General features: G+C 39.3%; 1 protein-coding gene across 1 annotated transcript in view; it reads left to right on the top strand.

Moving 5' to 3' along the window:
• Positions 1 to 11573, top strand: part of GABRA5 (gamma-aminobutyric acid type A receptor subunit alpha5) — a 661916-nt gene extending 650343 nt beyond the window's left edge. The window contains exon 10 of the mRNA XM_078658237.1: positions 9949 to 11573. Coding sequence (XP_078514363.1) covers positions 9949 to 10251 — 303 coding nt within the window. The 3' untranslated portion in view covers positions 10252 to 11573. The remainder of the gene's footprint in view (positions 1 to 9948) is intronic.
• Positions 11574 to 12202: the final 629 nt, after the last annotated feature.

Genomic DNA, 12202 nt, shown 5'->3' with positions numbered 1-12202 from the left:
AATCTGGTAAGCGAACTGCCTAGCTATGTTCGCGATACTAGCGATTTTTTGAAAAAAATAGAAAACCTGGAATGGTAAGACAATATGTTACTTATAACTTTGGATGTTGAGCAATTGTACACTAGCATAGCCCATAGCTGTGGTCTAAATGCAACAGCTCACTTTCTAGGGCAAAGGCCATTGGAATTTCATAAGCACAACAAAATGATCTTAAGCTTAATGGAGTGCTGCTTACAAAATAATTACTTTTCTTTTGGAAAAGAGGTATGGAGACAACTCAGAGGTGTGGTGATGGGGGCCTGCTTCTCCCCCAGCTACGCGTGTTTACACGTGGGCTGGTGGGAAGAGCGGGTTCTCAACGTTACACACCAGGTTTGGGTCAGAGAAAAAATTGTATAATTTTTTGCGCTATATAGACGACATCTTTATAGTATGGCAGGGAGACGAAAAGGAAGCTTGTCAATTTATTGATGAAATCAACAATAATGCCCTCAATTTAAAATTTACGTCTCATATCAGTGCCAAACAAATTGACTTTTTAGATGTCAATGTTTATATAGATGAAAATAACAGGTTACAGACGACCCTGCACAGAAAAGCTACTGCAGTAAACACGACCTTGCATGCTTCCAGTCTCCATCCTATGCACACCATTGAAAGCATACCATTAGGAGAAATCCTACGAATTAAGAGGATTTGTAGCTCTCAAGAAGATTTTCTTAAATGTGTCAGGGAATTAAGGATGCGATTAAAAGCTCGAGGGTACTCAGATCAAGTGTTTGATCGTGCTTTAGCCAAGGTCGACAAACGACCGAGACCTAGCTTATTCCCAGAATTTACTGGCAATGATCAGGCAGCAGCAACTCCAGCAGTTGCAGTTTCAAATGACTATCCTAGAATCATTACAGCATTCAGTAGCCAAGATAAAAAGATCAGACAAATTATTAATCGTAACTGGCCAACTATTCTCACGGATACTGTTTTGGGATGTATGTTGCCGAAGAAACCACTGGTAACTTTTCGTAGAGCGCAGAGTATGGGAACAGTGCTGGATCAGAGTAGTCCGGAACTAAAGCAAAAAGCTACCTGGCTACAACCGGCATCTGGGTTCCGTAAGTGCTCCAATTGTAGAGCATGCCAATTTGGCATCAATAAAACTCACTACAGCACCCCATTTAAGCCAGTGGATACCCCTATTGTAGGCAATCATACTTGCAAAACTGAATATGCTGTGTATATCCTGACGTGCACCTGTGGTCTTAACTACATTGGCAGTACTAAGCAACAGGTGCACGTCAGGATCCTGCAGCATATCAGGGCCATTCTGCACTGTGACCAAACGTACCCGGTGGCTCGCCATTTTCAGAGTACACATAATAAAGATGTTAACTGCCTAACTTATTATGCTGTAGCCTCAGTCCCCACACTCAGGCGGGGAGGCAACGGAGAGCTCAAACTGAGGCAATTGGAATCCAGCATGATCCTCAAATACGACAGTAAGTGGACGAACGGGCTAAATAATACTGAGGACTTGCGCAATTTCCTCTGAATTTACATCTAGCCCCGGTCCTTAATGATACAGTGCAGATTCCCATGTTCCCCTAGGTAATCAGGTTCCCTGTTACCTAGAGAAGATCTTAATCATACAGACTGTCCGACTTAATGATCCTGACTATCTCTGTTCTTCTATATTACTGTCTCCGTGGCTAGTCAAGTTCCTTGTTAGCCACGGCGACGTAATTTAGCAACTTATCAATTTTTCACTTCCTTACATATATTTCTATTTACCACTTTTTACAATTGTAGCACTTTTTATCAATGGGTGTTCTTATCACTTTTTAACATGATAACACTTTTATACCTGTATGAAATGTTTTAATATTGCTTTTCAGAATGACAAAATTGTGATGTTATCCTAATTGTCGGATTAAGCATTGATGCATTTATATACACAGGTCACTTTATCATGCACTTTCAATATTTTACATTTTTCTCCCTGTAGCACGTGTAATTTCACTTTTCGCACAGCTAGACACTGATCTAGTAGCACTGTTATTTGCACTTTATATCTAGCTTGCCTCCATAATATTTGAATACCTTCATTATACACTTTGTGACATAGTATTAAATGGATTTATCCTGTTATTTGTTTACAAATTCGCATTAAGAGACACTTTATAAAAATTTCAATTTATAAAATGATGACTGCTATGTTAAGGTATTTTTAACAAGTGTATATATATGTATATCTTATTTTGCGTATTTGCACACGAAACATCCAAAAGAAACACGATATGTTTTCTATGTCTATAGTCATGTGACTATTCTGAAGGTGGGGCTTAAGCTAGTCACTAAGTATTGTAAAAACCAAAAAGCTTTACTAGATCGTTGCATGTGAACAAGGGCTCGTTAAGCCCGAAACGCGTATTGCCCTCCTGTTTTACCAGCTGACACTGCAATAAAGAACCTGTGAACTTCAGTGGTCCGTCTCCTACCTTGCTTGCCTCGCCGGTCCTGGGTGGATTTGGAAGTGGCGCGCTTTTGGAGTCTGAAAGCATATATATATATATATATATATATATATAGATATATTTCCTGTTTTGTCTCCTTGACAAAAAAGTAATTGCCGCCTCCAGCGTGAGCGTTGTCGTCAATCGGACCCTCAAGGAGCAGGTCCGTAAAATTCAATACACCTTTTCCCTACCGGGGAAGACGACAACATGTGGGGTGCAGTTAACATCTTTTTATTTCAGGCTTCCGTCAGACGCATTTCGGAGCTTTCAACTCCTTGCTCACCGACAAGTGAGCTTCGCAGAGAACGCCATTAAAAAGCATGTTAGTTCCGTGTCACGTGGTCACCACCCCGTGTAAATAGTGAAAAAAGACTATTGTGCCTAATTTACAATTTTAAACAGATAATATGATTTCTTTTTACATATTTCCACAAAATCGTAAAAAATTTCCTTTTGTGCATAGCAAAATTAAGTCAAATTTATCCAATTGGTATTATTTACAATGGTTACATGCATTGTGTTACGAGCCACCTTGATGACCAAGCCTTAGCCATTGCTTTCACGAGTGTCAGCGCAATAATGTAAGGCTATCTGCCAATATCGACCCCTGTGCAAAAATACATTCCACATATACAATCATATATACAGTAAAATATACAATTATATATACACACACCATTAATTTTGGATAGTATAGCCCAAGTGGGCAGTAGCCGTTTTCTGTGTTGCTCGTATATTATAGCCAACCTGCAGATGTAATTGTACAGGAGATCTTGACTCGGCAATAAATTATTACATGCATAGGATTGCTTCTTCTCATTCATGCTGTAACAACGAATCTAGCCCAAGTGGGCATACTCCAAAAGAATCCAACCAGACTATTGCTATTATTAATCCATTTACCCTATCTAAATTCCCCAAAATTCATGTGACTCGTGACTCGTGATTACCTATTTACAAATTCGTGACAGCATTTTATAATACCTTTGTTTATACATATTACTGATTACAAGTATGTGTAGAGATCTTCTTCTACATATAAACCTTCAGGGTACTTAGAATTTAATTCAATGATGTAGCGGGACTCAAGTTTTCTCAATTTCTTAATTCTATTGCCCCCCGCTTATCGATAGGTACCGCATCAATTACATAATATGTTAGACATTTACTGTACTTGTCATGAAAACTCTCAAAATGCCGAGCAACTGGGTAAGTTCTGTCCCCATTTTTAATTGCTCGAATGTGCTGAAGCACTCTTTTATGGGCTTCCGAAATTGTGCTGTTCGCGTACCTCAGGCCACCTGGGCACTGAAGCACGTACACAGCAAAATCTGTCTTGCACGTAAACTTGCCCTTGATGTTTTTCATTTCTGTTGATAATCCTGACTTGTATCGGGTGGTATTGATACCTTGCTTGCAGGCCTTGCATTTTGGGCATTTCAGGAACCCTTTCCTTACATCAAGCCATGTAGATTTTTCTGGTTGTGCTTTTAGGATATTCCTTACCAATAGTTGTTTAAAGGATTTCGCTCGTCTGAAGGTCAACTGTGGTTTCTGCGGTACAACTTTTCTTAGAGTAGGGTCATTCCTTATTATTAGGGCTCCCGGTTTTATGGTATTTATATTTTAGTCATTTCCGTCTGTACTTATCCATATTTATTTTTTGCTAATTTTCCCAGTATTTATCCATATTTATTTAAGGTTTTGTGAAAAAATGAAGCTGAAATGTGTATGTTTCTGCATTTATTTAACCAATTAATGTACAGAACGCCTGACAATTTTCAATGATATATACACACTCAGATGATAAAATATGCATTTATAAGAAATCATGCACATTTTATTATCAAGGTTGTGCACATCTACTGCTGTTTAAGACTCTTTGTTAAATTTCCTTTATTTTTTTAATCCCCCTGCCTGTCAAACTGAACAGCTATTAGCCTGGCAGTCATGACTGATACCATTTAGAATCACTCAAAAACAACCCAAATTCCGTTTTTATCCACATTTAAAAATAAATACAGACAGGAAAATAAATGGTTTTATGTCTGTATTTATCTGTAAAAATCAGTAAAAACGGAAAACTGGGAGCCTTACTTATTATGTGCCAGTGTTTGCAAATGATCTTTCGTAATTTATCTTGCTGGGCACGAAACTTGGTAATGAACCTACACTGATTACCCTGTTCCTTTTGCTGTGCGTTCCCAGTTCTTTTGTCAAACAAGATATCATCCCTTTTCTTCTTTCCTACCTTCAACATGGCTTCATCCACCCATTGTTTAGGATACCCTCTATTTCTGAACCTCTCTCCGAAATGTGACAGCTCTTTTTTAGTCTCATCAATGTCACTACAATTGCGTTTAGCTCTTAAACATTCCCCATATGGGATGCTTTTGAGGTTGGTGGGGTGAAAGCTGGAAGCATGTAGCAACGTATTACCCGCAGTGGGTTTTCTATATAACTTCGTTGCTACTTTGCCGTCCTGGATGTAGACTGTTAGATTTAGAAAGTGTACCTTCTCTTTGCTGATCTCACTAGTGAAACTGAGATTGAGATCATTGTGTTGTATTCTCTCAACAATATAACGACTCCAATGCATCATGTTATGCTCCCATTCTGCTTGGAACTGCGTCTGGATCACCTGCTCCTCCCACTAGCCCATATGCAAATTAGCATAGCTGGGGGCAAAGCAGGTGCCCATCGCAGTTCCACAGATCTGATGGTATAGGGTATCGTTGAAAAGGAAAAAATTACTTTTCAGACAAATCTCCGTCATTTTCAAAATCATGTTGGTATGCGACCATAATCTAATCGATCTAGTTCCTAAAAAATGTTTTGCTGCCCGTAGGCCATCAGTGTGCCTAATACTGGTATACAGCGTTGCAACATCAATAGTTATCAGGAGATAGTCATCTTCCCAGGGTAGATCATAGATCTTTCTAAGGAAGTCGCTAGAATCTTGGGTGAATGAATGCAAGGTTTTTACTAACTCTGATAGAAAAGAGTCTACATATTTCGAAGTTTTCTCATACGCACTCCCTATGGCTGATATAATAGGGCGCCCTTGGGGATTGTTTGTGTCTTTATGTATTTTCGGTATCAGATAAAACACTGGTGTCACTGGCTGATCAATTTTTAAAAACATGTATTCATCATGGGTTAGGAGGCTCTCATTGTACCATCTTTCTAGTTGTATATTAAAGCTATGATGACTTTCCAGCATTATAGTACTGTTAACTTTACTATAACATGCTTTGTTATTTAATTGCTTTAATGCTTCACTTAAGTACATGTTTTTGTCCCACAGGACCACATTGCCCCCTTTATCTGCATTCCTCACTATCCAGTTATCATTATCATTCAATTTCTTTATTAAAGCATAGTAAGTTGCCTGTTGTTGTGCCATCAGTGATTTTTTTTTTTTTAAATTCTTTGCCAGTGTCCACACATAATTTTTTCAATTCATTGACAACCAGATCATTAAATACATCCGTAGAATCCCTGCTGCTAGTTGAAATAAATCTGGAGTTCGGCCTAAAATTTGTAGCTGCTGCCCCTTGTATCTTCACACCTTCTTCAAGTGCTATCAAAGGGGCTGTTGTTTCCTGAACTTCCATTTGCTGGCTAATTTCCATTTCTCGTTTTTCCAACATTAGATCCATATCATCTACTGTCAACCCCTCATGTCGCATATTCATAGGGTTCAAGAGAAAATGCTTGCGCAGTTTCAAAGTTTGTAAAAATTTGAAAAGGTCAATTCTTGTTTGCACATAATCAATATTTTCCACTGGACAAAAAGATAACCCTACTTTCAGGACTTCTTGTTCTTGGTCCGTCAGTGTGATATTCGTGAGAGGCTGGATCACTTTTCATTATTGGTTGTTCTTCGATTTCCCTCGTGATTCTTCTCCTTGCTGCATTTTTCCCCCTCTTATTCCTCTGCCTCTTCCTTTTCCTCTTTGAGGTTTGGTTGTCTGTGGTGGTGGCCTTGGTCTTAAATTGAATCGTCTTTCTTCCCTTAAAAAAGCAAATTCATCCACTACAGTAGATACCGCTTTATTTGCTCTATCTGTTGTGTCATCTTCCACATCCGTGTCTCTTCAGAACTTTGAAGGCTGCTTTGTCCTGAGTGTTGTTCTTGATATGATGCTACCGCATTGGACATCTTTTGTTTCCTTATAGAGTCACATTTTTTGGCAAAGGTGTAGATTTGCCCTCTGTCATAGTCCTGCTTGTCTCGCAAGAATTTCTGCGCTTTCCTATCTTTGATGGTTGTCTCCAATTTGCACAATCTTTCTTTCATTTCTGCCAGACTTTTAGTGATTCTTTTTTGATCTGGTTCTGCATTCAGAAGTATGCATGAGGCATCCATTTCTTCTAGAATCTTTTGTCTGTCCGAATCTGCATATTTGATTAATATGGCTAACATTCTATGCTAGGCATCATTGTTATTTGCTCCCCACTCACGTAACATTTCAGGATTGGGTTCCTCATAAGTGGGAGCAACCATAATACGTAGTCCCCTTGGTATACGCTGGACTTCTGGGTACCGTTGTAGAGACTTGGACTCCCACCGCTTAGAGAGCTCCGCTCTCTGTAGTTTTTCTAGGCGTTTCAAATGCATCCCCACATCTGTCAGTGACTCACTTGCATTGTCTGGTTTGGACGCACTTGCCATCATTGTGCATGCATTGTCAAAAATACGGAGAGCTTCTTCCTCCCGTTCTCGGAGCTCTGAAGCCGACATTTTTACAATTTCTAGGCACTCTGCCTCACCCCAACCCTTGTGCACGTGCAGCTTGGGTACTTAACTTTCCCACTCCTCCCTGCTTCACATTCGCAGCCCAGCCAGCAATGGCTAAGGGCTTGGTCATCAAAGTGGCTCGTAACACAATGCATGTAACCATTGTAAATAATACCAATTGGATAAATTTGACTATTTTAATTTTGCTATACACAAAAGGACATTTTTGTTACGATTTTGTGAAAATATGTAAAAATAAATCATTTTAACTGTTTAAAATTGTAAATTATGCACAATAGTCTTTTTACACAGGGTGGTGACCACGTGACACAGAACTGCTATTCTTTTTAATGGCTTCTCTGCGAAGCTCACTTGTCGGTGAGCAAGGAGTTGAAAGCTCCGAAACGCGTCTGACGGAAGCCTGAAATAAAAAGATTTTAACTGCACCCCACATGTTGTTGTCTTTCCTGGTTGGGAAAAGGTGGATTGAATATAGATATATATAGATATATATAAAAATGTAGGTTTCTTTTTTTTAGAATACATTTTATATTTATGAATTTTGACCTTTTTTACTTAATGTTGAATGTTTTATTTAATTATATTTATTATTTAATTTATGTTATATTATTTTTAAGACATTTGAAAAAATCGATATTTTAGCATTCTATATTTTTACCATCGATATTTTTTTATTCTATATTTTTTTACTTACCTGTTTGTAGATAGAGTCGATATTCTGTCATTCTATATTTTTACTTCGATATTCTGTTAGGTCAATATTCTATATTCTGTCAGTGATCCGTTTCTATGTCAATGATTAACAAATAGCTCATAGAAATTTGGCCCTGTTGCTCTAATAAACATTTGTTGGAATTATTAGGTCCTATTCTCCAGTTTTCCTTTATTAACTCTCAATGAATTCCTTTGTCATATTTAGATAATACATTTTCATTTTTATGAATTTGAATTACACCCCGTACAATCGTTGGATGTTAGAGGAGCACGTTTGTTCACCCATATACCCATTATTGTCTGAACTAAAATTTGTGACTCTTAATTTAAAGATGAATGTTAGAAAGTGCCTCAGCTTGCTCATACTTCATGCAGATTTGTAAAACTCTGACATTATTTTTTTTAACGAGATCTTCTAACTACTGGGGTTATTTAAACCCTGGCTGATGGTCTTCCGTGACCTTCACCACTTTGACAGAAGACCCTCCTGCCTGACACAGACTCTCTTTACAGCACTGGAGGGTTGCCTCGCATGGGAGATACAGACAGGAAAAATGAGTGACTATCGCCTGGCCCTCATTAGGGCAGCAGCACAGCTACTATGTTCTAGCAGCAGCGATTCCGCTACTAGAGAAGCACTGCCCCCTCTCCCCACGCTGTCAATGCAGCAAACATGAAAAGTAAAATGATAATAAAGAGATTTTATTACATTTAGATTTTTCAGTGCAGCCAACCTGAGCTGAGTGTCAAGGTGGAACGGGCCATTGCTGCTGATTGGCAGCAGAGAGCAGATTGCTGCTCCAGTTTAAACTGAGAATGTCACTTTAGCTGGCTGTCTTGCGACGGCCAGCCTGACATGCACATTTTAAACCTCTCCAACCCGAGTTGTCTTAGACAACTGTGTGGAGAGCAGGCATAGTCCTACTGTGCCCGAGGGAGAGACGAGGCAACCCACTCTAACTAATCCTGGTTCTTATCTCATGCTGGGTAATATTATCAGCAGCATCAGAGCAGCGTCAGGGTTAGTTAGGAAGAGTGGCTCTGAGACTCCTCTCTGCCTTGATGCCTTGGAAGGACTGCAGGACCAAAGAGGAACACAAGGTAGTGGGTAAGTAAGCTGCTTTATTTTTTAATGAAGACTGCTTTGATACCCACTTACAGGCAGAATGAGAAACTCTCACTGCCTTGGCTTCAGCCTCAACTCCAGAGCTCTCAACCGCGGCCAATTATAAACACTGCTTATAATGAAGCACAATGGAGAACTTAGCTGGTTTCTCACAATGGGTCAAAATATTCGCCCCATCATTTTAAAATGGAAGCAGTCGCTACTGTGCTCTAGCTGTCTTGTCACTGATAGACTGCTGGGCCAGATGTTACTATCAGATGATCCAGCAGAGACTTGGCCCATTGTAACGCAGCAGCTCCCTAGACTTTGCATAGAGCAGAAAAAACATTTATTTGGTGAGGTAGGAGGACCACCAGATTAATCCATTCCTCCCGGTTGTATGATGTTACAACGCGATCAAAATGATCGCTGTACATCACAACGCATCTTTTACATCGCAAGTCGTTACCACGATTTGAGCTGTAGGGTGCTGGACTTAGGAATAGTAAGATTTATATTCCAACTCCAGCCTACGTACAGTAGGGAAGGTGTTGGAATAGTAAATTTACTATTCCTTAGTCTAGAGAGCCCTCCAGCGCAAGTCGTGGTAAAGACTTGCGTTGTAAAAGATGCGTCGTAATAGCACTTCAGTGTTTTGACCGCGTTGTGATGGATGTTTACCATTCCTCCCTCTCTGCCAAACCCTACATGAGTATTACTATGCATGCTGACAACTACATGTGTTCATACAAGCATAACATGCTTCCAGAAAGGCACTCTTCTTCCAGTATGCAAATGAATGTGACATTACACTTTTTTGTACTTACCCATTCTTTCTTATTATTATACAGAAAAAGGAGCGCGAGTTGCTAGCCAAGAAGCCTGTTAATGCCTACACCGGTGGCCGAACGACTCAAGCGCCAAATATCCCCAAGGACCAGGCTCCATCGACCATCTCAAATTCAGCTTCCACTCTTGTGAAAGCTGTGGAAGACAAGCCACCAGAAAGCAAAAAGACCTACAACAGCGTCAGTAAGATCGACAAAATGTCCCGGATAGTTTTTCCAGTTCTGTTTGGAACTTTCAACCTAGTTTACTGGGCAACCTATCTTAATAGGGAGCCTATCATCAAAGGTGCAGGGCTGACCAAATGAACTCAGGCACCCTCAAATTTTGTGAGCCATATTTTCAAAGCCAATACATCAAGGAGCATCACAGGCCCACCGAACTTTCAAAAATGTGGGTTTATTCTTCAGGAACTCTTTGCATGTATAATAATATGCTCTGATTATACTGCCTTGATTGTTTTCCCATCGAACAGCACACATTGTAGGGGAAAAAGGGGAGTATAACAACAACAGATCTTTCTAGAAAAAAATGGACTGCCATTTGGACTTGTGAACGATCAGCAGATGTCTCTCATAGTGTACAAAACAATGACTGGTTGCATTTTTAATAATATCAATGTAATATTTATTTTCTTTTGTAACTAAAATGCACAATGGTCAGTGTTAGAGCTGGAAGTGTTTTTTAAACCATTGCCTAAAAGCCAGAAACCGTCTGTGCAAATGTCTGATGCACATTAGAAGGCCAGCAAATACCATATTCTAAATTTGTCAGACTTGAAGTACATGTACCTATATATTTTCACCTACTTTTGGTAGACGTGATGCATGGAAGTATGGTACAACATAGATGATAATGTACAAATATATATGCTCCAGAGCCATCTTTAGCACTATGAAGAAATTGTAGATTTACATTATGACAATGAGATATTTTAGATCTTTTTCTAGGTAGACATGGCAAGTCATTGAATAAAAATACTTTTTGTAAACTGTAGTTAAGTTTATCTGCAATTGTACCTGTACCTGTGAATAAAATATTTCTTATACAAATCAACTGCAGTAGGAGGCAACAAGCTGCTGAAGTGAGTTTACAACGTGTTGAAAAATGAATATGCAGTACATGAGTAATGTCAAAACACCATAGAAATCTATTCAAGAGGAAACTGTCGCAAAGCTGATTGGAGTAGTAAAAGAAACAGACTGATGTAATTTGTTCATATTTTGCTAAATGCCATGGAAACGTTCATTATTTTTAGTCGATATATCTTCTAATCATGTGTGTGATTGAAACAACTTTGTCTGAAAGGATGTCAGATTACAATGGGATAGGTTTGAAAGTTTGAAAGGAACAATAAAAAAACGAAACATTTAAAGCAAAAGTGAGACAACTATCAAGCATAGTCAAAGCTTATGCTATGATCACTCATATTAAACACAATAGGATGATGGACGATGTTAGACCTGGCATCTTTGGCGTGGTGTCCCCCTATCTTTTTGCCTCTAACTCCTGTATTTTTGATGCTGTGCTGGATTTCGTTTTTGCTGGTTTAGATGCTTTGGGCACTTTGCCACTGCTGTTCAGTGTCAAAGTGCAAGTGCTATGATTGGTTATTCATGATTGGCATATTTGTGTCACCAAGAAGTCCCTAGTAAAGTGCACTGAGGGTGCCAGTGCTGGTGATAAATGCTACTAGTGGGCCTGCAGCACTGATTGGGCCACCCACATGAGTAGCCCTAAAATGGTGTCTCAGGCCTGCCACTGCAGTGCCTGTGTGCAGTCTGTGAACAGCCATGTCCTCCTGGGCAGTGTCCCCACTGGCCAGGCCTAACCCTTCCCTTTCTGTACACATTGGTCACCCCTTTGGAAGGCCCAAGGTACCCCCTTGGGCAGGGTGCAGTGTATGTGAAAGGTAGAGCATGTACTGGTGCAGGTGACATGCTCTGGTAGTGAATTACAGCCATTTTTGTTTTTCACTATTGTAAGGCTATATTGCCCCATGGGCTATCATGGGGAATGCTGGCTACATTGGCTACCAGCATATCTTCCCATAGGAGCAAGATAGGACATAAAAGTCTGGTATCCCTGAACTCAGAATTTAATAACAAGTCAAGTCATTATACTTTTATTCGACACATGTATCATAAAAAGTACAAACATGAAATACATACATAATTATAAAAACAGTTCATTACATACATAATTACAAAACAGTTCATTATTTTAAAAAAGACATCTAGAATTATGTGGAAAAATTGA

Source organism: Lissotriton helveticus, chromosome 8, assembly GCF_964261635.1.
Source record: "Lissotriton helveticus chromosome 8, aLisHel1.1, whole genome shotgun sequence".
Classification (NCBI taxonomy): domain Eukaryota; kingdom Metazoa; phylum Chordata; class Amphibia; order Caudata; family Salamandridae; genus Lissotriton; species Lissotriton helveticus.
Note: the sequence above shows the minus strand (reverse complement) of the source record. Positions and strands in the feature narration are given on the sequence as shown.